This window comes from Pezoporus wallicus, unplaced genomic scaffold (genome assembly GCF_028554395.1).
Source record: "Pezoporus wallicus isolate ANWC-B61680 ecotype Strahan unplaced genomic scaffold, APGP_CSIRO_Pwel_v1 contig_2997, whole genome shotgun sequence".
Classification (NCBI taxonomy): Eukaryota; Metazoa; Chordata; class Aves; order Psittaciformes; family Psittacidae; genus Pezoporus; species Pezoporus wallicus.
This window is the reverse complement of record NW_026637066.1, coordinates 2588913-2613579: the sequence shown is the minus strand read 5'-3', so window position 1 is coordinate 2613579 and position 24667 is coordinate 2588913. Positions and strand designations below refer to the sequence as shown.

Below are 24667 nucleotides of genomic sequence, written 5' to 3'. Positions count from 1 at the left end.
GAAACAGAAAAATAGCTTACAACTTGAAAATTCTTCCAGGTTATGGTTTGTGTGCAGCAAAAGCTCAGTATCCCATATCTGATCTGGTGAAAATGTTGAGAGAACAAGGGAAAAATGTAAGGTAGGTACTTTCCTTGAGTATTACAGTTGTTTGTTTGTTTTGTTGTTGTTATTTTGGTTTTTTCTTCATTCCAGAAAAGTCCCCTGCAAGTCTTTGTTTTGGTTTAATTTCTCTTCCAGTCATTATTATGCTGATTGCTCTCTCAGAATACTAGCTAAAAGAATGCTCTAGTTTTACTAAGCTATAGCTGAATATCTAGAAATATCTAGAAATTTCATACTGAATATAAAAGATTCCTTACTTCCTTATACTCTTCTTAAATTTGGTTTCTGGAAGAAGCCAGCATCTGGAGAATTATGTTTTTTTTCCCAGTTTGTTTTATTTGGTGTCATGCTGAAGTTCAATTAAAAAGAATAGCTTTAAAATGTAATACTTCTTTATTGAGGCAACAAAATTTTACTTTTCTGAAAGGTAAGTAAGCTCCTTTGGATACATATGCTCTGCCTCTGGATATAGTAGTAGTTTGCTACACAGCAAAACAACTGGAGTTATTTGTAAAATAAAACTTTAATATAATTCTGCATTGTGTTCAAAAGTTAGGATTTTCTACAGGTGGGGAGGTTGGAGAGCTCTGTGAAAGCAACCACTTTGTGGGAATACATAACTGTGAGGAGTAATCACAACAGCTGAAATCAGTGCAGGGAGAATAGCTTTTATGTTTGTAGTCAACAGGAAGACAGTACAGGCCTAAAGTAAGTGCTTTGAATGCCCTTGTAGAGAAACCTCCATTGAAGAGGACTGTTTATTGTCCTGAAAACAGCTTTATTTTTTTTTTTAAGTCCTAATTTCTTAAGGAAATGGACCTCTCTGCTTGGGGAATGGTTAAAGGGGTGTAATAGGAATAGTTAAGGATAGTAGGCAGGAAAGGAGAGCTTTCTACAGTATGGAGTAAGTTTTTGCTGGGGTCAGTCTGGTATGAAGTGGAAGAGTAGATGAGGTAGCAGTCTCTGCACAAAACATGTTAGACTTATTTATTTCCTGGGATAACTGACTTGAATTAATAGAAGTAATGCTTACTAATACACAGCAATGTTTGTGTATTAAAAAAGTACGGATAGTAACATCCAATTCTGATTGGCATGTTTGAAAGAAAGCTGAAAAGAATTAACCACACTATAATGTTAGATACCCTCCTTAGGTTAAAAATCCACAGTCTGCCTTGCTGTTTTACTTTTCTTAAAACCTCTTCTGCAGTCTGGAATAGCTAAAGACATTCAGTGCATACTGATTAGAGGTGTCTTGCAGACACTAAAGAGCTTCTCTTTTTGGACTGATGTGTTGCACACAGTGCCTCTGTTTTAAAGTGTATTTCCTGTCTGTTGCATTAGTTGAAATCATCGTAAATCAATCCATGTAATCTTGCATTAGCAGCAGGACTTTAGCTTCCACAGGGTATGCTGCCTGATTTCCCTTTGCCTCTTACAAGTATTAAGGCTGTGATATCTTCTCTCACACCAGGCTTTGCGGTTTTCTAGTCTGGTTTGTTCAGAAAGGAGACAGTGAACATTGGAAGGTCTGAGGATGTAAACTTCTGTTACCATTTTAATGTAATCTCTATTCCCTTAAGCAGGTTAACTTATTGGATTCTCATAAATTTTTGCTATTGCAAGCAACACTGCTGTTAGAGTTCTTTGAGTATTGCATGGAAGAATAACTGGAGTGCATATGGCCAGACCCATGGTTTTATTTTGCTGGAGTGCTGATCCAAATAACAGGGTTAATTCTTAGATGCCAGTAATGGCCTGAAGTCCTTTTCATCTTCAATTTTCCATAGACCTTATAGATATTGATATATATATATTGATACAGATATTGGAGCAGTCCTATTCACATCTGTTTCTCCATGTTTAGCAGAAGCTGTGTGTCCAAATTGCATTAAAAATTTTGAAGACCTGTTAGCTGTGCAACGAAAGAACCTTTCTTGGCTAATGCAGTGGCAGTGTTGTGTGCTCTGGCTTTCCTTTCAGCTCTTCTGTTTTTTTATCAGCCTTGGTGAAATAAGTAATTACTGGTTTTGCCTTTTATGTTGGCTTTGCAGGGGAGAAACGTGAATGAATCCTTGAAATAACTGGCTTATACTTGAATCAGTTTCAGGAAGGGATGCTGCAGTGCTTACCTGGTATTTTAATGAAATAAATCTGTATTTACAGTTTGTGGTAGTTCAGGCCTTTCATCACTTTGGGGAGCTCCCACGGTGTTCATTGAGTGCAGCTGCTGTCCCTCTAGTTTCAGTAGGCCTGGAGTGCCTCAGGACCCTAGTACAGTCACCATCCAGATGTAGTGACACTCTCACACATCCGCTGTGGAAAGATGCCAGCATGGACATATGATTGCATCAATTTGTAATGCCCATTCTGTGCCAAGAAAAATTATGTCTGTCATATGGTCTTCTTTTGCTTCGTGGCTCATGATTGATCCAGAGGAGCTGTTGTTTTCATTTACTTTGCTTATAGCCATAACATTCTCAGTGAAGAGTGCAGATTATATAACATGATGTATAACCTTTGACTGGGGTCAGAAATACGGAGAGTTTGGAAACTTCAGACTTTTAAAATGCATAGCTAACATCATCGCTTACTTGAGATGGTCTTGCAGCAGATCACATCTTTAATGCATTAGAAGGATCACATAGAAAGCTGGATACTGCTGACCCTTCATTATAACATTCCGTTGTCATGGGTGTGTAAGACAAACTTTTCATAAACTAAATCCTTAAGTTCCCAGAATCTACTGGCCTTGGAGAGGAAATGCCTGTTCTACAACTGCTGTTGTATCTCTGTTAAGTTACAACTGAGTAAATTGTTGAAAGTTCTTATTTTTCAGGCACATGTAGTTTGTAGGCCCCTAGTTGTGAAATTCTGATTTCTTCCATATAATTAAATTATATTCCATAGAATCACTAGACTAGGTTGCTCCAGGCCATATCCAACCTGGCCTTGAACAATTCCAGGGATGGGGCAGCCACAAGTTCTCTGGGCAACCTGTGCCAGTGTTTCACGACCCTCACAGTGTAGAATTTATTCCTAATATTTAATCTAAACCTCTCTTCTTCCAGTTTAAAGCCATTCCCCCTTGTCCTGCCACTACAAGCCCTTGTAAAATGTCCCTCTCCAGATTTCCTGTAGCCCCTTTAGGTACTGGTAGGCTTCTGTAAGGTCTCCCCAGAGCCTTCTCTTCTCTAGGCTGAACAAGCCCAACTCTCAGCTTGTTGGTCATCTTGTGGCCTCCTCTGGACTTATTCTAACAGTTCTGTGTCTTCCTGAAGTTGGGGACCCCAGAGCTGGATGCAGGGCTGGAAGTGGGGTGTCATGAGAGGTGAGCAAGGGGGCAGAATCACCCCGGACCTGCTGGTCATGCTACTTTTGATACAGCACAGGGCATGGTTGGCTTTCTGGGCTGCAAGCGCATGTTGCTATGTCATATTTTGCTTCTTCTCAACCAACAGCCAGAGTCCTTCTTGTCAGGGCTGCTCTCAGTCCATTTTCTGCCCAGCCTGTATTTGTGCTTGGGATTGCCCTAACCCAGGTAATTCTATATGTAGATATATATAGATACGTAGTTACTGTATAGTATTATAGTACAGTTATAAACTGTATACATAAACATAACTGTATACATAAACTGTATATATAAACAGTTATATACAGTTATAAACTGTATACATTTCCATATATAAGTGGGTAATTGACATTTTCCCACATCAGATTAACTGTCATAGCTGTTGCCACAGTGTGACTTCCCTAAGACTTTTTCAATCCATGTGTTTTTTTTCTTGCATAGTAAGAAATACTTGTTAAGAAAAATGTATTACAGAGTGAATGGACTCTTAGAATGATGCTTTTTATAGACTTTCTAAATCTAGTTCATACATAAATATGGTGGTTTTCTGGTAACTCTCGTAGTAGAGAGAAATATTGTCCAACATATTTGAAAAATCGTCCATCATATTTGAAAAATCATGGCAGCCAGGTGAAGTTCCTGACAACTGGAAAAAGGGAAATACAGCCCCCATTTTCAAGAAAGGGCAAACAGATGACCCAGGGAACTACAGACCAGTCAAGTCAGTCTGACCTCTGTGCCTGGAAAAATCATGGAGCAGATTCTTCTGGAAGGCATGCTAAGGCACGTGAAAAACAACAAGGTGCTTGGTGACAGCCAGCATGGCTTCACTAAGGGGAAATCCTGCCTGACCAATTTGATGGCCTTCTATGGTGGGGCTACAGAACTGATGGACAGGGGTAGAACAGTTGATGTCATCTACCTGGACTTGTGCAAAGCATTCGACACTGTCCCAGACAACATCCTTGCCTCTAAATTAGAGAGACATCAATTTGATGGATGGACCACTCGGTGGGTAAAGAACTGTCTGGATGGCCGCACGCAAAGAGTAGTGGTCAGTGGTCTCTAGCTGGAGACCAGTAACGAGTGGTGTCCCTCAGGGATCGGTGTTGGGACTGGTCTAGTTCAACATCTTCATCGCTGACATGGACAGTGGGATTGAGTGTGCCCTCAGCAAGTTTGCCGATGACACCAAGCTGTGTGGTTCGGTTGGTATGCTGTAGGGAAGGAATGCCATCCAGAGGGACCTTGACACGCTTGTGAGGTGGGCTGATGCCAACCTTATGAAGTTTAACCATGCCAGGTGCAATGCCAGGCACAGCTACAGGCTGGGCAGAGAAGAAATTCAGAGCAGCCCTGCAGAGAAGGACATGGGGGTGTTGGTCGATGGGAAGCTAAATATGAGCTGGCTGCAGTGTGCGCTCACAGCCCAGAAAGCCATGGGCTGCATCAAAAGGAGCGTGACCAGGAGGTCGAAGGAGGTGATCCTGCCCCTCTACTCTGCTCTTGTGAGACCTCACTTAGAGTATTGTGTACAGTTCTGGTGTCCTCAACATAAAAAGGACATGGAACTGTTGGATCAAGTCCAGAGAAGGGCCACGAGGATGATCAGGGGACTGGAGCACCTCCCATATGAAGACAGGCTGAGAAAGTTGGGGCTGTTTAGCCTGGAGAAGAGAAGGCTGCGTGGAGACCTCATAGCAGCCTTCCAGTATCTGAAGGGGGCCTAAATGGATGCTGGAGAGGGAATCGTCATTAGGGACTGTAGTGATAGGACAAGCGGTAATGGGTTCAGATTTGAACAGGGGAAGTTCAAACAGGCTGGATATAAGGAAGCAGTTCTTCACTGTGAGAGTGGTGAGGCACTGGAATGGGTTGCTCAGGGAAGTTGTGAATGCTCCATCCCTGACAGTGTTCAAGGCCAGATTGGACAGAGCCTTGGGTGACATGGTTTAGTGTGAGGTTTACCTGCCCATGGCAGGGGGGTTGGAACTAGATGATCTTAAGGTCCTTTCCAACCCTAACTATTCTATGATTCTGTGATTCTGTGACATACAGATTACCTGTATTTCTCCCACATATGTTCAAGTTAGTTGCTAATACATTAGTGTTTTGTTTTGGTTTGTTTTTTTTTAACCTCATATTTATAGATGGATATCTTGAGGGACTTGGCTTTCTGTCTTTTGATGCTGGAGAATCTAATTAGTTTTGAGCACATAGAAAGATGGGTTTCTTACATTTTTGAAAATAATAAAATATGGATTTAGTGTTGGACATTATTTTTTTATTTTTTATTTTAACTTTCAGTTGTTTTAATTATATTGATTTACAGTCATCATTCTATGTTGCTGTACAAGAAAATCTAGAAGAATTTTAAAGGATGAGCTGTTATGATGACCTCCCAACCAGTCTTAACATACTGCATAACTCAGATGTGCGTAAGGTGGAAATTACTGTCACTGCTGAATGGCAGCTTAAGAACAACATACAGTGATGCAAGCTCATAGGATGTTGAAGTATGCTTTCTAGGAAGACACTAAATGTATCAGCAGGATATCATAATCAATGTGTGTCAGTTCTCAGTTGGTGTCACATAGTCAAATTAACTAGGTGGATTCTGAATTATTAGTGCTGCTGAATTAGTAGGGACAAATGAAGTCTAATAGATCTGTTAGCTCAAATATATTGGTATAGCTAGAAAGCACTAGCAAACCTTACTGTACCTGGTTTGCTTTTGCAAGGATACAGCTTCAGTTCTATGCTCCTGGGCCTGTATTGTAGGTATGCCATTGACTCCTATGGGTCAGCTCAGCTCTGGTGACCTTACTAGGTTAGTGTGTGATGCTTTGTGGAGGTAGGCTGCTCTTTCTTCCATGCAGTTGGGTTCTTGGGAGGATATTTGCATTGAGATGAAGTCCATGCCATATATTTGGAGCTTGCTGTAACTGTGATAAACCATAGTGGCTGGAAATAGGAGCCAGTACCAGCTCTCACTCACTTAAGTATGCTTAATAATTTAAAGAATTAAATTCAATTTAAAGTCTTTAAATTACCTGACCCAGCAAACCCAGAGCTTATTTGATGCTGAAATAACTATTTCTAGGGATATGTTGGTGCCTCAGGCATGACGGCAGGCCTAAGCTAGCTATGCACTTTGATACTAGTAATCTACATAGTCATCCATAATGTGTGATGAGAGCATTATACTGTCATACTTCCCTGCAACTGTTATATGGCAGGATTCAAGCTGTTCAATATCTGAATGATGCACTTCTCAGTTAATTTAGTTTTGTATTTTGTTTTATTTTCTTTCTTCCCCTCCTTGTTACCTTAAATAACAGATTATTGGTTGTACTACAAACAGAGGTGGAGAGGTGTCAAAACACAAAGTGAATGGGGTGGAGAGAAGAGGAGGTGAGGCAAAACCCTTGGGCAGATTATTCTCTGTATATACAGTGCTTAAAGTGTTGAGTGAACTAAACTAGGCACTAGCCAGATGTTATGTACTTACACCACTCTGTCCAGCTTTGGCATAGTGACAAGAATCCTATCTTTACATGGATGAAGTGATCTTGAAACACTTCTGCACTGGATTGGGCAGGTGCTAGCTGTTTCAGTATTGATAACAAGAATGTTATCTAGCCAGTTGTAATAAAGATAGATGTTGACTTTATGAACTGTATAAAAAGTGATTTCCATTCTGAGATTTTTCATGCAATAGTTGTCTATTCACACTGCTATAATCAAATTCATACTACTTTAAGTAACACAAACTGCTCCTCTCACTTCCCCCGAATTTAAGTGCTTTCTGTACTGAAAGTGTTGTCCTATATATGATGTGCATGTCAGGAGTTTTAGATTTTTAGTCTAAATTTAAATGAAATTGTTGCACTCTTTGTATTAAAAAAAAAAGTTCAAAATATAAGCATATTTTTCAGAGTGCTGTGTTGTCTTTCTAAAGCTAAGAAGAATCTGAAAGAGGCTGATTAAAAAGGCTGGATATCCTTGCCTGATATTCCTGCTGTTTAGGTATAGTCTTAATAGCAACGAGGTGTATGCTCACTTCAGTGTATCTGACAGCTGGAGGTGGTAAGCAAGCCCCATGTTACATGGTCAGGGTCAAGAGAAAAAAATCAGACTTAATTCTGTGTTTCAGTGAACTGCCAGAATAATGTTTCAAGTCAGACACAGCATGACTGTGAATTTTCGATATAGGTGAAGTATATATAGACTGAAACCTTAATGTCACATAAACCAAAGGTCAAAAAGAGTGAGATTTCTGCTTGATTTAAAAACAAACCAACCAATGTAATTGAGTTCTTGCATAACAGATATTAAAACTGTATTAAAGAAACCTCACAATTTTTTCTCTTTAAAATATTAATATTTATAAAATAGGTCTCTCTTTTAAACTAATTTGAGTGTTGGATTTTTGAATATGAGTGAGGTTCATATTTTGAACATCTGGGAGATGTTCATGTGACAAAATGTTTCTGCTGTAATACACATAGCTTTCAAGAACTGCTGCTGTTTTGACTCCGGAGTAAGGATTTTAGCTACCTCTGTTCTGTGCTTACCTGAATTCTGCTTTCCATTGGACAGCCTAACTTCACTCCAGATGTATGTAGATCTTATCTTGTGAAATAATGAAAACCTTAGAGAAGCACATATTTTTAATGGTTCTTTTTGACACACTTGCACACCCAGTTTTAAGAGGTACTGGCAGGCTACTGTCATATTTTGTTAACAGGCTCTTAGAAGCAGACTTCTGGGAGTCGCTTTAATATTTATCCAGAAAGCTTTTGTATGAGTAGCTTTCTTCGTGAATACGCAGTATGTGGTTTCAAGCAGAGTCTGTCAGAATTCCCTAAGTACTGATAGTTCATGCTGTAACTTTTCCTGAATGAAGATTACTTGTCCCTTGCTTTTTTTCTTTCTTTGCTTCTTGTCAGGAGTGTTGCAGTTAAAGATGAAATTAATTCTTTTGGCAGCTTAAATTTTGGCTTTCCAGCCCTTGGAATAAGATTGTATGTGTACATAGTATTTAATAAAAACCTCACGAGTATTTTGTTTTGTGTATTGCCAAAGTAGCTTTGGTCACAAAGACACTAAAATAATTTTATTAGAAACAAAAGAGAATTTTGTTGGCAAATCTTATTTTCACTGCCAGAGGAGTGATGGGTTTTCTCAAGTGTACTTCAGAATAAGAGTTCTCTTACTGTACTGTAAGTGATTGAATTTGGTACACTTAAAGACTAGCTGCAGTACTGCACATGGCTTCCATTACTGAGTGGTATGAAACGTAAGCTGTTAATGTTTTGTCCTGTATATTTCCTCTCCTTTTTGTGATTCTAAGTATTCTCCTTTGCAATAGGATTGCAAATATTTACTTGCTGAATACTGTGTATTCTCTTTCTTTCTTGAAAAGCATTTCTTTTAAAGCTGGCTTTTATCCTGCTGCTTGACCTAGAGCTTAAAATTCTAGTATATCTTGTGCTATGTGAATTGATCATATGTCCTTAATTTTGTTGCTAGAGTTCCAATTATGTCAGCTTTGCATTGTCTTAATGTTGTCTTGCTGATGGAGTGTTCAGTTGCCCTTTTAAGGATGTATTTGCACAGTGTTCAATTCACAATCCGTCATGGCAAATTGATTTATCAGTCTTGCCCTTTTTTCTGAAGAAGTCCAAAGCAGTCTTACTGCACTCCTTGGACTTCTGTTCAGAAATTTCTGTTCAGAAATTCAGAAATTTACAGTTCTGTTGTTTATCTCTTCCAAAGTACATGTAGGCTTCCTTATTATAAAATGTGTAACTTCAGCCATATACATTTATCTGAGGCATTTCTGGTGTGCTGGAATCAGCGTTCCATTGGTGAAAGCTCCAGAGCTGGAAAGACGTAAAATGTGCAGAGCAGTAGACATGAATATTCCTAGTTTATTCAGGGCCAGTAGATGAGCAGAAGAGTACAATCTGCCCACGAGAAATAGAAATAGATCTGCTTCTATGCAAAATGTTTTTGGGAGTTGCAGCTAAACCAGTTTTAACACCTTCATTCTGACTTTTGTCAGGTTTTTACTCTTACAGAACTGTATGAATGCGCTGGCTTCCTCTCTGCCACCCTCTGTGTCTACCTGAATTTTAGTAACTCATAATGCATAAGCTGTGTATTTTGTCTAAGTTGTTTTTGAGCTGTTCTGAAAACATTTCTCACCTTCTCTCTCTTTTTTTTTTTTTTAATCATGACAAGAGAGTGGGACATTAACCAATTCAGCAAAACATTGTCTTGTGCTTGGAGTCCTTACTAAACTTTCCATTAGAGTGTTATATTGTGCTAACCATGCACATTCTAGAGCTGCCTGAGTCAACAAGGTCATTGCCAAGGGCATTTCTAGGAGTGGCTTTACTTCAGGAAGGGTGCATATTCTTTTGGCCTTTTCATGGAGTGTTACATTTTGTGGCCTATTCATTTACTCTGGGTGCTTTTACTTTTCAATGATGTAAGGGACCTGCAAAGCATATTAATGTGGGTGATGGTTTTGCAGCAAAAAGGCTTATACATAAAAACTCAAAGTTGTCTTGTCATAAATTTTTAAATGTGGTACAGCTTGGAAAGTGGATGCAAAAGCTTGCAGTGTGTGATGTGGCTCAGTTTGGTGATTGTAGCCAGACAAAATGGTAGTATAGACCTATTACCTACAAAAGTAACTGAAGAAAAGCTTTGTGGTGTAAGCTACTGCTGGGTGGAAAATTTACTCTGTTCCATCTTGATAGGATGTGTTCCCAGGCATTTCTGGCCATGAGTTCCTTCTGTGTTGTCGCTACAGGTGTCCAGCCGGCTCTCCAAAGCCACTTTGCAGGTGCAGCAACTTTCTGAAAGACTCTTCTTATGATGGAAGGATTGAAAATGTACTCCTGGCTTCTTTAGTTCTACTCATGAATGAGCATATTCTTTTGCATGCCTTCTGTGTCAACCATACTTTTAACTTTGCAGAAAAGCAGCAGCTGCTCTCCAAGTGAAGAATCAAATTTATGAGCTGTGTTCTCTTCCCCATCCTCTAACTTCCCTGCAACACTGGAAAAGTAACTCTGATATTGTTAAGGTTTAATCATTTAATTAATTCATGTGTGCTTTTACTCAAGAACTCAGTCTTGTAGGTCACAGGTGGCAATTTTACTATGCATAATAGAGTGGTCATATTAATGGGATTGAACTTTCTTTCTTGTTAGGTTTGGTATTCACCCTGTGGCTGGTCGTATGCCTGGTCAGCTTAACGTACTCCTAGCAGAGGCTGGTGTTCCCTATGATATTGTACTGGAAATGGATGAGATCAACAATGACTTCCCAGGTTAGCATGTGAGCTGTGAGTTTCCAGTAGATTGGATTTGTTGTTCTCAATTTTTATTTATTTCTGGTTTTATATCACACAGGGATTATTAAAAATAAAAAATCTCAGTCAGACCATTGAGTTTCTCTTTGTGCCTGTCATGATACTGCTGTAGAGGAGCAGGAGGTCTTTCTCTTGCAGTCTGAGTCCTCTCCCAGGTGATGGCAAGTGAGCACAGAGGAATACAAGAAATAGTGTGACTCAGGAGCAGAAAGTACGGACATGTAAAGCAAAGGGTAATACTGAATGCAGGTGTACAGAAGAGGGCAGTACCGAGATAGCAGTGTTCTTTTTTAGTTTGTATCTGTGAAATAAGTGTGGTGCTGTGTCCTTTTTTTCCCCTCTGTTACTGCCCCATACAGGAAAACTACTTTTTACTGACTTTTTTAAGTCAGGTGTCGTGGATGACTTGACCCTGTCATGTCTTGCAAACCAGTTTAGCATTGTACAGACATGTTGCTTTCTTACATCTTTATTTAAAAATCAGAAAGTTACTGGTAAAAGGTTTTTCAAAAGAATATAGTCAAAGGAAAAGCTAGGCACAAGGAGATTTGAAAGTAATGGTACTATGTGTCTATGAAACTACATTTAAATGTCAAAGGATTTAATTTTGTGAGGTGGAATGATCTAACAAGTCCCTTAGAACAGGGTTCTGGATGTTTGCAGTTTGCTTGGGGTAGTTTGTAGCACACTTGCCTCTCACATATAACTTGTCTGATAAATTTGAAAAATACTTGTGAATGAAGTCCCTATAAATGTTGTAGAGTACGTGCCATAACAGGTTTTTCTGCCTCTGAAGATCAGATTTAACACAAAAATACATCAGCATCACTGTTCAGGTTTCAGATAATTTTTCATCAGTCTTGTTTTCTTTGTCTTGCTGCAGAAACTGATTTGGTCCTTGTAATTGGTGCAAATGATACAGTTAATTCGGCAGCTCAGGAAGATCCAAACTCTATCATTGCTGGAATGCCAGTTCTTGAAGTCTGGAAGTCCAAACAGGTGAAATTAACAGAGTTTCATTAGCACTTACCTTAGGAAGCATGCTTTAAAAAAAAAAAAAAAAAAAATATTTATAGGATAAGCTAACAAGATTCTCCTACTCTTCTGGTTTCCATGAGAAGTTTTTCTGCAAGTTGTCCAACAAAACAGTCAGTACTTTGAAAGTGTGATGCATTATTCATGATTTTATAATCATCAGCGAATGCTTTAGTGAGTCTAGTGGTGATTGCAGTAGAAAAGACCAATGAAAGTGCTATTAAAAAATGCGATTAGAGTAAATTATATTCTGCTCACATTTGCAGTCCTGAAGCATTTCTGTACAAATACCTGCTTTTTTAAGTTCATAGGAAATTTGATTGACAACTTTGATATTGAAGTGAAAATACAGAAATGAATAATATGCTTAAATAAAAAGAATCAAAACAGTAACTGGCTGGGTTTGAGTAGAGCTTAGTTTGTCCAGGTTGAGCTGACAGTTTAATTACCTCACCAGTTTTGCTCTTCAAAAGCAACGTTGTCTCCTCTAAAATACATAGACTTGAGTTGCCTCATTGTGAAATCTTTGGTAGTTTGTTCTGAACCCAGATGTAACCTCAGTTCTTCTGAGGGTTTAGCTATTCAGATACTCAGTGGTAGGCACAGGTATTTATCAGGGTGTTGCAAACTGGGAAATAAACATGTATATGGGTGAAGCTGGTAAAGCTTCATAGTTTCTCTGCTGAAGGTGACATGGTTAACTAATTTAGCATTTAATATCTAAAACTGGCTGACATTTATTTTAGGATTAGAAAACCCCAAAATCTCGTGTATGAAGTAATGCAGAGTAGTGGTCTGGAGAAGTCTAGAGAAATGTTGCACCAAGTATTGATGTGAATGCTCATCTGAATTGTGTTGCTATCAGGGAATTGGCTCTTAAAATAATTCAAAATAAAAAAGCCTCAAAACCCTGTTATAATCATCAGTGCCCATCTTGCTTTGATGTTATTATACGGAATAAGTGAAAGTATATGCATATGTAGCATCCACAGTCTCTTCATGTGCTGTGTAATATTGTGCTTAATAATAAATGTTTCTGAAAATGGTTTGGTTATCAATTCTGTCACCTGTGTTGAAATTTGAAATAGAGTTTCATAGCAGTGAGTACCCTATTTTGAATGCGTCTTCCTCTCCCTTAGTTTGTGGAAGTTGCTCTTTGTGTTATCTTTGTTTGGAGGAGGGATTGCAGTTGGATTTTACTGTTTCAAACATGAACTCTTTATGTGCAGGTCATTGTAATGAAGAGGTCTTTGGGAGTTGGTTATGCAGCGGTGGACAATCCAATCTTCTACAAGCCTAATACTGCCATGTTGTTGGGAGATGCTAAGAAGACTTGTGATGCCCTGCAAGCAAAAGTCAGGGAATTGTATCAAAATTAAATACTGATTTTGTATTCCACTCATGATTGCAGTTAATGTTTTGTCACATAGGTTGTGAAAAAAGAGTTATAGAAGAATTCTTTACTGTCATAATACAGCCAGCATTTGAAGAAGACGGCATTGACTCCTAGGAGATGTAGTTCAGTTAGGGAATCATTGAATCATAGAATGGTTTGGTTTGGAAACCAAACTTAAGATCATCTAGTTCCATCTCCCTGCCATGGTTCCATTAGACCAGGTTGCTCAAAGCACTATCCAACCTGGCCTTGAACATTGCCATGGAGGGGATACAGGCTTTGTGAAAAGATGGCCATATTAGGCCTTCAAACTGAATCTCCCATGAGGCAATGCATTAAGGAATGAAAATGTGCTTTTTAAGGTTAACACTAAGCTGTTAGAAGCAGGAACTAATAACTCATGGGCATCTTTTAAGTAGTTACTGGCTTCTTCCTCCTTACTGTCTGTACTTCTGTCATGGTAATTCACTAGAAAATACTGTGCCAAACCTGTATTCTGTCTTATCATCAAAGTTGTTCTTTGGCCAGTATGGACAAAACAACTATTTATTTCATCAAAACTTCAAGCAAATTGCAAACAGATGCAAGCAGATGCAAACAGATGCTTACATGATCTGAGACTCTGAACAGAATATTCTGTTTCTTTTGGGGATTTTATGGATGCTGTGAATCAGGAACATTCTAGGAAGGTTACTTTTCTTCAGAAGAACAGTTCCACTTTTTTGTAGTGTCCGCTTACATTATGTAAACACAGGATTTCAGGGACCTACCCAATGATTTTTCAAATCTGAGAAGGAAAAGTACACATACTTGCACTGCTTAACTTTTTTAAGCAGCTGCTAAGTTCTCCATTTTTTCCACTTGTTGTCTTTTTAAGTGTCTGAGGAAAAATATGGTCCGTTCTGCAGAGGCAGAACATGTCGCGTACCCGATCTGTTCACAGAATTTGGAACACTGTTTCAGTTTATGTTCACTTAGACTTTTCACTGTATTTGCTACTTTGAAATTCAGTGATGCTTTCTTAATTAACATTTTTGTGATGCTGGAAAATGCACTTCCGAACATATTTAAGATGCTGGAGTTTTATTAGAATTTTTCTAAATAAATAAGCTATTGTTTGAACAGCACAGAAACATACCAATCTTAAAATCCAGTGTTTTGATTATTTGACTTCTCTCTAATTAAAAGCACTGTTAAATTCCCATAATAAGTTCAGCAATGAATTAAATTACATTATGACATAGATTACCATTTTGTTTTTATTATGTTAAGTGTACTTGAGTGGAACTCAAATATTTGCCTATTAAAATAACTTTATCATGTTTCCACAATCATGTAGCAACTGTCTGTGGTGACAAAGGCTAAATAGAAATAGCTGTACTTGTGATAGAAAGCTGTCCTATTTGGGGAAGACAAATTGTTATGAAGTAAGTCTTGAAATTAATCCATTTTGATTCATAGAACAAACATTTTTTTATTATACCATGTACAGAGACCTCATTTAAAATATAGTATTTCTACTTAGCTACCTCTGTTTTTATGTGAAAATCACTTAAAACACAGACTGAACTGATAAGAATTATATTAAGGGTTGTAACAATGTACTGAGGAAGCTACCCTTTTTGCAAATCTCTTTCATATAATTTGAAATAAAAATTTTCATGTAAGCATTAATATGTTGTACACTGCAGGAAAAAACTTGTAATTAAATTTTAATTTTAGAACATTGTGGCAGCTATATTTGATTGTAGCGTATATGGCTTCTTGATTTCATTATATTCAACTTTTCTTTTAGGTATGCAAAAAATAGGAAAATGGGTGAGCAGGAAAGGCAAGGAAATAATCCTCTGTCTGTCTCCCAACTAGACAAGATGGGATTTGAAGGGATTTAACATCCTAAAGCATTAATTTTTGTCTTGTCAAACATGATGTATCTAGATCTGTATGCAACATGTTTCTGCTTATAAGTAGCTTTTTAAAAAACACAACAAACCCTACAAATAAAAACAATAGGGGAGGAACTTAAAAAAATTAAAAATGTATCCATACCATTATGTTGGATTAGAGGTGCCAGTGTTATCTTCGAAGCTGTGCTTTACCATGGAACACCAGCTGATCATTGAAGTGCTAATAAAGTCAATTATTTTTCTTATTGATCACTGTCTCTTTTTCTCTCCTGTTGTTTGTTGAGTGGGTAAGTATCTGAGATTCTTTCTGGAAGTCAGAAGATCAAATTGCTACCAAGGATGTTGAGACTGAAGAATGTAATGAAAAGGAGTCAGTGAAATATGCATATTTCTTGGCTTTTTAATTTGAATAGTTCTTTAAAATGATGTTACATGACTGTAGCAACTTCTAGTAAATAAAAAGGGTTAGACAACTTCTGAGAGCAGTTGATCCCAATATTTGTTGCCTTTTTAACCTAAAAAAAAAACCCTGAAAAAGCTGTAAGAGCTAACTTGGCTGAGGCATGAGATTAATCCTATGCCCTTGAGCCTGATACCATATAAGTTTGCTTCAGGTCTTAGTTATTTTGATCTACAAGATGGTCAAGTTGATTTTTGTGAAGATTTCAGTTTCTACCTTTGGAGTGAATGATAGTAACTTCAGGCATCTGCTGGTCTGTTCAGTTATATCGTTACACAAGTCTGACATGCAGCTTTTGTGTTTTCTTTGAGTTTTGGTCAAGCCAAGACTCAGAGGCTGCAGCCTGGCATTAATTCATGAGTTAACCCATCTTCCCTGTTGAGCTGCCTGCCTGCAGTTTGATCAGAAGCTGCATGCTTTGATTTGAACATTTCATGGGTGGAGGTGCCATAGCTTCTCTGTTCCAGTGTTTGATTCTTCCCATTGTGAACGATTTTTTTCTTTCGTATCTATTGAATTGCCTTTGCTGCAATTTGGGTGCATTAGCTAGCCTAATCCTGTTGCCTTGTCCCTCTGAAAAGAGTCTTTTTTCACCAGTCTTACTGAATACGACAGGAAAACTCTGCCCTTATCCATCTATGCCTGACAAACACTGTCTTTCGTTTCTCCTTGTATGTTGCATGAATGATAAGTTCTAGCTTGGCTCACTTTGGTGTGTTAGTGGTTTCTTTTACTGGACACATTGATGCAGATGCAGTCTCATAAGTATGAAATGCAGGGAAATCATCACTTTTACCTCTGAGCTACCTGCTTACTGAAGCAGTCCAATAAGTGGTTGGCCTTTGCTGCAAGGTTGTGGTATTGTTTCACGGTTCATGATGGTATAGTGGGACCATCTTGTTTTCTTGCTAGTTGTCCTGCGCTCTGTGCTGTTGTGTGGGGTTATTCTATCTGAGTAATGTTTTTTTTTGTGTTTGCTTTGGAGCTCATCAGATTCCTGTCAACCTGTTTCTTAGCTTGCTGAGGTCCCTCTGGCAGTCATACCCTCCAGAAATAATTTGTTCCTGCAACTTTGTAAAACCTGTGAGCTTGTTGCGAGTGATTTCCTCCTGATTGTCCAGGTCAATAATAAGGAAAATCGAGACTTCAGTACTGACCCCCTCATGATACTGTTACTTCACCACTAGCTGATTTCTTACTGTTATCACAACCATTAGAGTCTGGTTGATGCTCCACCTGTGCAAACTGTATGTCACTAATGTGCCTGCATACTGTATGAAACCTTGTCAAAGGCCTTGCAAAAAGCCAAGGTATGAAAATCCTTCACTCTTCATGGCTCCTATGACTGGAGTGTTGGAATGGAAGGTTACAGGCGTTTTAGAAAAGAGAGGCCCAGCAGGCGGGGAGGGGGAGTTGCCCTTTATGTTAGGGATAGGCTGGAGAGTATGGAACTCTGTCTGGGGACAGGTGAGCAGTCCACAGAGAGTTTGTGGGTCAGGGTTAGAGGGAATATAGCGATGGGAGACATTACTGTGGGGATCTGTTACAGACCGCCTGATCAAGGAGAACCTGCGGATGAAGCACTCCATAGACAGATAGGAAAAGCCTCACGCTCGCAGGCCCTTGTCCTCATGGGTGACTTCAACCACCCTGACATCTGTTGGAAGGATGGTACGGCCCAGCACAAGCAATGCAGAAGGTTCCTTGATTGTGTGGAAGACAACTTCCTCCTGCAAGTAATAGAGGAGCCGACAAGGAGAGATGCCATGCTTGACCTCGTGCTCACCAACAGGGAAGGGCTGGTTGGAAATGTGATGCTCCAGGGCAGCCTTGGATGCAGCAATCACAAGATGGTCGAATTTGAGATCCTCAGGACAGCGAGAAGAGCGTGCAGCAAGCTCAATGCCCTGGACTTCAAGAGAGCAGACTTTGGCCTCTTCAGGAACCTGCTTAGTGAGGTTCCATGGGATACAGCCCTAGAGGGCAGAGGGGGCCAAAACTCATGGTTGATATTCAAGGATCACCTGCTACAAGCTCAGGAGTGTTGCATCCCAACTAGAAGGAAGTGCAGCAGGAGGGCCAGGAGACCTCCTTGGATGGATAAGGAGCTCCTGAGGAAACTTCAAATGAAAAAAGAGGCTTATAAAATGTGGAAGCAAGGACAGGCAGCCTGGGAAGAGTACAGGGATGTTGTCTGGGGAGCTAGGGACCAGGTTAGGAAAGCTAAGGCCCAGTTAGAATTAAACTTGGCTAGGGATGTTAAGGATAACAAGAAGTGATTCTACAGGTACACAGCAAGTAAAAAACTAGGGAGAACATAGGCCCCCTCAGGAAGCTCTCGGGAGAACTAGCTACACAGGATTTGGAGAAGGCTGAGGTTCTGAATGACTTCTTTGCCTCAGTCTTCACTGGCAAAGGCTCTGACCACACCACCCAAGTATTGGAAGGCAGACGCAGGGACTGTGAGAATGAAGACCTTGGGCCCACTGTAGGAGAGGATCTGGTTCGAGACCATCTTAAAAATCTGAACGTGCACAAGTCCACGGGTCCTGATGAGATCCATCATCGGGTCCTGAAGGAGCTGGTGAATGAAGTTGCTAAGCCACTGGCCATCATATTTGAGAAATCATGGCAGTCAGGTGAAGTTCCTGATGACTGGAAAGAGGGAAATATAACCCCAGTTTTCAAGAAGGAGAAAATGGATGACCCGGGAAATTACAGGCCAGTCAGTCTCGCCTCTGTGCCTGGCAAAATCTTGGAGCAGATTCTCCTGGAAGGCATGCTAAGGCACATGAAAAACAACAAGGTGCTTGGTGACAGCCAGCATGGCTTCCCTAAGAGGAAATCCTGCCTGACCAATTTGGTGGCCTTCTATGATGGGGCTACAGAACTGATGGACAGGGGTAGAGCAGTTGATGTCATCTACCTGGACTTGTGTAAAGAATTCGACACTGTCCCACACGACATCCTTGTCTCTAAATTGGAGAGACATCAATGTGATGGATGGACCACTCGGTGGATAAAGAACTGGCTGGATGGCTGCACGCAAATTATTGTGGTCAATGGCTCAATGTCCAGCTGGAGACCAGTAACGAGTGGTGTCCCTCAGGGATCAGTGTTGGGACCGGTCTTGTTCAACATCTTCGTCGCTGACATGGACAGTGGGATTGAGTGCGCCCTCAGCAAGTTTGCTGATGATACCAAGCTGTGTGGTTCGGTTGATACGCTGGAGGGAAGGAATGCCATCCAGAGGGACCTTGACACACTTGTGAGGTGGGCTGATGCCAACCTGATGAAGTTTAACCATGCCAAGTGCAAGGTCCTACACCTGGGTGGGAGCAATCCCAGGCACAGCTACAGGTTGGGCAGAGAAGAGATTCAGAGCAGCCCTGCAGAGAGGGACCTGGGGGTGCTGGTTGATGAGAAAATGAACATGAGCTGGCTGCAGTGTGCGCTTGCAGCCCAGAAAGCCAACCGTATCCTGGGCTGCACCAAAAGGAGCATGACCAGCAGGTCGAAGGAAGTGATCCCACCCCTATACTCTGCTCTTGTGAGACCTCACTTGGAGTATTGTGTGCAGTTCTGGTGTCCTCAGCATAAAAAGGACATGGAACTGTTGCAGCGAGTCCAGAGGAGGGCCACGAGGATGATCAGGGGACTGGAGCACCTCCCATATGAAGACAGGCTGAGAAAGTTGGGGCTGTTCAGCCTGGAGAAAAGAAGGTTGCATGGAGACCTCATGGCAGCCTTCCAATATCTGAAGGGGGCCTATAGGGATGCTGGGGAGGGACTCTTCATTAGGGACTGTAGTGACAGGACAAGGGGTAACGGGTTAAAACTTAAACAGGGAAAGTTTAGACTGGGTATAAGAAGGAAATTCCTTCCTGTTAGGGTGTTGAGTCACTGGAATTGGTTGCCCAGGGAAGTCATGAATGCTCCGTCCCTGACAGTATTCAAGACCAGGCTGGACGAAGCCTTGGGTGACATGGTTTAGTGTGAGGTTTCCCTGCCCATGGTAGGGGGGTGGGAATTAGATGATCTTAAGGTCCTTTCCAACCCTAACTATTCTATGATTCATGTGTCCTCAGGGTCAACCATCTCACTGCAGAAGGCAGTCATGTTGGTCAGGTATGATGCATCCATGGTAAAATCATCCTGCCTTTACCCAGTTGTCTTGTTTTACGTGATATTCTGAAGGCCTATTGGTTATATACCCTTCCCATGGTCATGGTTAGGATGCCTGGCCTATTATTTCCCTGTTCTTTGCTTTTCTTGAGCCAGTAACTTACTCAGATCAGAAGTTAAATTCTAACTGTAAAAGCTGCTGTTTCTAGCACACACTGTGTTTACTTTCTTCCTGAAAAACATGGAGTTTCATGATGGCAAATTGGCTTTGTAACATTTTGTAAATAGGGGAATTTAACTGATTGCCAAATGACAAGTTTGCAGCTATGTGAACTATTAATCAATCTGTTTCTCAAACTCTTATGTTAGTCTGGAATTTTAGAAACCATATATTAATCTAATGAGTTACATATATCCTGCTATGTTGGTTCCTTGTAGCAAGCAGACATTTCTGGCTAGTTCAGATAGGGAAATTAGGGACTGAATCTACTTTTGTATTTCAGTTTGAATAAAAACCTGGCTTTTGAAGTGAATCACAGTTTCCTTCACTTGCTAAGTTTTGGTTTCTGTTGCCGAGCAGTCTTGGAGTACACAAACTTGGATTCTTTTGAAACAACGGTAGAAGATACTTTAGTGCTGTGAATGAGCATTCAGTCTGTAGAAGCAGATTATCGGTAGTTCACAGTAAATATCCTCAAGCATATAAGGTGCATTTCATATCCTCAACACCAAGTGCCTTTTTTTCCAGGTTTGATTCTGTTGTGCCAAAGTAATTACTAAGGTAGATTTCCAGATCTCCAGAGCATAAGACAGATCAAGAGGGTATAATTCACTTCTTTCCAGTCTAAGGCTTATTTAGTTGTAATTAGTTAACTAAAAATTTAAATTCAAAAAACAACCCACTCCAAAACAGAAAAAGATTTTTGCCCTATAAGAATAATTATATTTTTATATAAGCTCTCAATTTCTGCAGAAAAACTTGGCAGGAAGGCGTGTGAACACTAGGAGGTCTGGATACTTTGTACCTAAGCAGTGCAGCTCAAGTACCCATTTCTTTAGACTTGCAGTGAGTATTTTTCCAATGATACCACTATTGTGGAGTGGTGTTTAAAAAAAAATAATTCTAAAGAAGTGCAAATGCTGATGACTTGTGTAATCCAACTGCTCTGTAGCTGCAAAGAGCATATATGGGTTGCCCAGAGGGGCTGTGAATGCTCCATCCCTGGGACTATTCAAGGCCAGGTTGGACAGAGCCTTGGGTGAGATGGTTTAGTGTGAGGTGTCCCTGCCCATGGCAGGGGGGGTGGAACTAGATGATCTTAAGGTTCTTTCCAACCCTAACTATTCTATGATTCTATATCACGTTCACTTTGTTAAACTAGTGTTTAACTTCCTGAGAGGAAGGTACTTACACATCTTCATAAATAGGTTTAGTAATATTTGAAGGTCAAAGTTCCCAAAAGGTGATAATTTGAAGTAGCAAAACCTGTCCTAAAACATTAATTTAAGGTATTGCTTGAGACATTAAGGGACTAATTTACAGCCCTTTTTCCAGAGCTATCATCTTAATGACTTTTAAGGAAAGTAGTCTTGCTACAAAGATCACACCTTCCCGTGTAAGTACAGCTTTAAAAATAAGGTTGTATGTGATGCAGTTCTGTTTGATGTGCTGAATATGAGCGTCACTAACAGTGTGATGTTTTGCAATTAGGTGTGAGAGAAGGTTTTGTGAGTCTCTTGGCCTTCTTTTCCTGTTCCTTGTAGACAAAACCCATAAACCTGGTTATTATAACCCTTTCCCTATTAAAGAAAGGAAGAAACAAAGGAACTGGAGAACAAAAGGGCTAAGAAGGCTTCACACTCAATCAGAAGTGTCTTCTGAAAGAAGATTGAGGTTGAACTCTAGCATAGCATGAAATTAAGTTATTCTATTACATGGTCAGTCTAACCCATAATTTAAAAAATCCTTAGCAGAATGGAAACTAAAGCTAGTGTACTTAAAAAGCTCAAGCAGATGTTAAAGCTGTCTCATGCAGTAATAACTAGCAGTTGCCCATTCTCCCTATTAAAATATTACAGATGTGGATACGAAAAACCATTTGGTTTTCTGATTTTGCATTCTCAGAAGCTCACTGTTGTCATAGGCCATGGTACAATGAACTTAAGTTTTCAAGTGTTTTATGGTGGATTTGTTAATGTGAGGACACAACACAGGAAGTTCTCTATTCTGTAATTTATAGGCACATCAACAATCCTTATTTTTCATCAGCATGCTCTCTCCAAATGTATCCATTGAAGTTGGTTTTATGAGCCATATGATATGAGGTCATCTATTTATATTTGAATTTTAAAAACAGAAAAGTGTTATCAACATAGTGCAATTTGGTAAGTGTTGCTATAATTTTCATGTTATAATCGTTTTGAAGTCAGGTTGATTCTATGATTCATTTACTCTTTAAGATACCTATGATGATCATTAAAGATCTCAATATAATGAATATTGCCTGAATGGGAGATGATATGAATAAGAAACTTTAGTTTTAGTTTGGAAGCATACTCTAGTGTATTACCTTGAAATTACTGTAGTCATGCATATATTGCAATTCCTCCTATTTATTGAAAAAGATTTTAATAAAAGGTTGAGCAAAACAATGTTGGGATGAAGCTAAGATGGCAGTGAAGAACAAAATATATGGTTCAAAGAGCTCAGTGTAACTTTTGAGATAAAAAGACTTGTTTTGCTTGCCCTGTGGATATGCTGTGCTGGTCTCTCTGATGAATTGCGGTGTATCCTCTGGATAAGGAGACATCTGAAATTTTGTTGTCGATGACATGACAAATGAGAAAATTTTCAAGAGGGCTTGAGTTTGACTTTTGTAGCAATCAGTTCTCTTTCCATTCTATTTCCAGCTCTATTTCCATTCTATTCAAGGACCAGCTCTGTGGCTTTGGGCTGAACAGTTAAATCTCAGTGTTTGAATGGGTGTGATATCCTTCCATATCAGAAAATGCACAATGGCTTACAAACAGCAACTATTTTTTAAATAATATAAGTAGTAGTCTTAGCAACACATTGCTTCTGTGTATGCATTCTTCTCAAAATAATTGTCTTTAAAACTGTCAGCTCTTAAAAAGGGAAAGAAGAAAGCTGGATCTTTTACTAAACAGCACCTGAAACCCATGTAGTCTCCAGACTCCTCCTGTGTTGATTTTGCTTGTTGGGTGGTATTCTACCATTAGTTTTCAATAAACCTGGAGTATTTTAGCTTACTTGTCCTTTCAGAAATATGTTTTAGTATTTGGAAGATAAGTATCTTCCAAAGATGTTTTGTTAGAATTGTTCCAGCAGGCAACGTTTTTGGTTTGCTTGGTTTTAGTTGTTTTGTTTGGGGGTTTGTTTTTTTTTTCCTTCCCTCAAAAAAGCATGTTGGTGAGGTGCAAAAGTCAGTATTTGAGCTTAGTTTTCAATCAGTATCTTTCTTATTTTATCTTCAGAATATACTGATTTGACTCTCAGCCAGACTTACCAAGTAATACATTAGGTTAGGATAGGGAAGTAGATCAGGTTTTGATCAGTTTGACACTAAGTTTACCATACCTGAAGACTTATGTACTTTGCAGGAAATACCGAAGCATTCTGCCAGAATTTAAATTCATTATATTTTTCCATTTCAAAGGAAAGTTAATATCGACTCCCTTTTGTCTAGCTCCAAAAATTAATTCCCTTATGTCTTTTAAGAATAGTTGCAATCGGTTTGGGAGTTACTCTGATGAACTTGCAGTATTGGATACATTTTGTGGGTGAAAATTAGTTTTTGTTAAATTCTTAATTGTCTATGCTTTGTGTTGGAGGGGGCCATGGTTTATCGGGATGGAAACATGGAAAATAATTACTATGGTTTGAAAATGTTAAATTGTGTTGCATACAAAGATAATACAAAGGGAACTTAGACAAATAGGAGTTGGGGATCTAAAGCAGCTTTTTTATTTTGTGAAAATTTTCAGTTCTCTACATTAAAAGTTTCATCAAAATAAAGACACAAAATAAAGACATTTATCCGTTCTGCATCTGATCCTGTATCCACAAATTTCAGTGCTCCTATTAGGAGTTACTTGTGATTTAGGTTAGTATTCACAAGCTGTTAAAATAGAGGAATTTAACAAATGCAAATGTTGAGATTTTAATTTTTGAAATATGAAATTCATGTTTTCTGATTAAACTGTAGATAAGAAAACCCATTATCCTTTTACTGGATTATATTTCTTGTATAGAAAGTATGTTTTAGGGCCCAATGTAAGGGATGGTTGAAAAGAAAGTCCCTTAAATAATCTTTCTGTGCTAGGGAAGGTTTGATATTCTAAGAAGGGGAGTCCCAGTTTGCCTGTTATGGCAATACCTCTACTTTACAAGTAGAGGTGAGGACCTTTGTAAGTGTTCAGGGTGTGATATATGAGTTGCCACAAAATGAGCACATTTTTTAAGGCTGGTGTTTTGCCATCCTTTATTAAAATCCTGTAGGAATAGATACTGTTGAGGTCCAAACAGTGGATGCAAAGCTGTTTGTATGTGTGGTGTATGTAGATGTGAGTGGTCAAAATGTAGGTTTCAGCTGATACTTCTCTCTATAAACAGTTTTTCCGTGAGTGTCTAAGATATTTAAGTATGCTTCTGCCTGGTTGCATATTTAGAGGTTTTTTTTCTGTTTCAAAAGCTTGTTCCAGAAATGTCCAAGCTAGTTCTCTTTGGCTTAGCTTGTGTCCTGTTACCACTGAGACATAATCCTTGTGCAGAATATGTAATGAAGCAGCTACAACATCGTCTTCTGAAAAAGACTTCTCATTCTTGGGGATTTGGTTATTGCTATTGTTTGGTGGCCTCTTGTTGTCATAACAG

General features: G+C 39.3%; 1 protein-coding gene across 1 annotated transcript in view; it reads left to right on the top strand.

The window, feature by feature from the left end:
- The window catches only part of NNT (nicotinamide nucleotide transhydrogenase), a 37522-nt gene extending 22085 nt beyond the window's left edge, over positions 1–15437 (top strand). The window contains exons 14-17 of the mRNA XM_057403082.1: positions 40–121; positions 10690–10808; positions 11734–11849; positions 13115–15437. Of these exons, the coding sequence (XP_057259065.1) occupies positions 40–121; positions 10690–10808; positions 11734–11849; positions 13115–13264 (467 nt within the window). The 3' untranslated portion in view covers positions 13265–15437. The remainder of the gene's footprint in view (positions 1–39; positions 122–10689; positions 10809–11733; positions 11850–13114) is intronic.
- The last annotated feature ends 9230 nt before the right edge of the window (positions 15438–24667 follow it).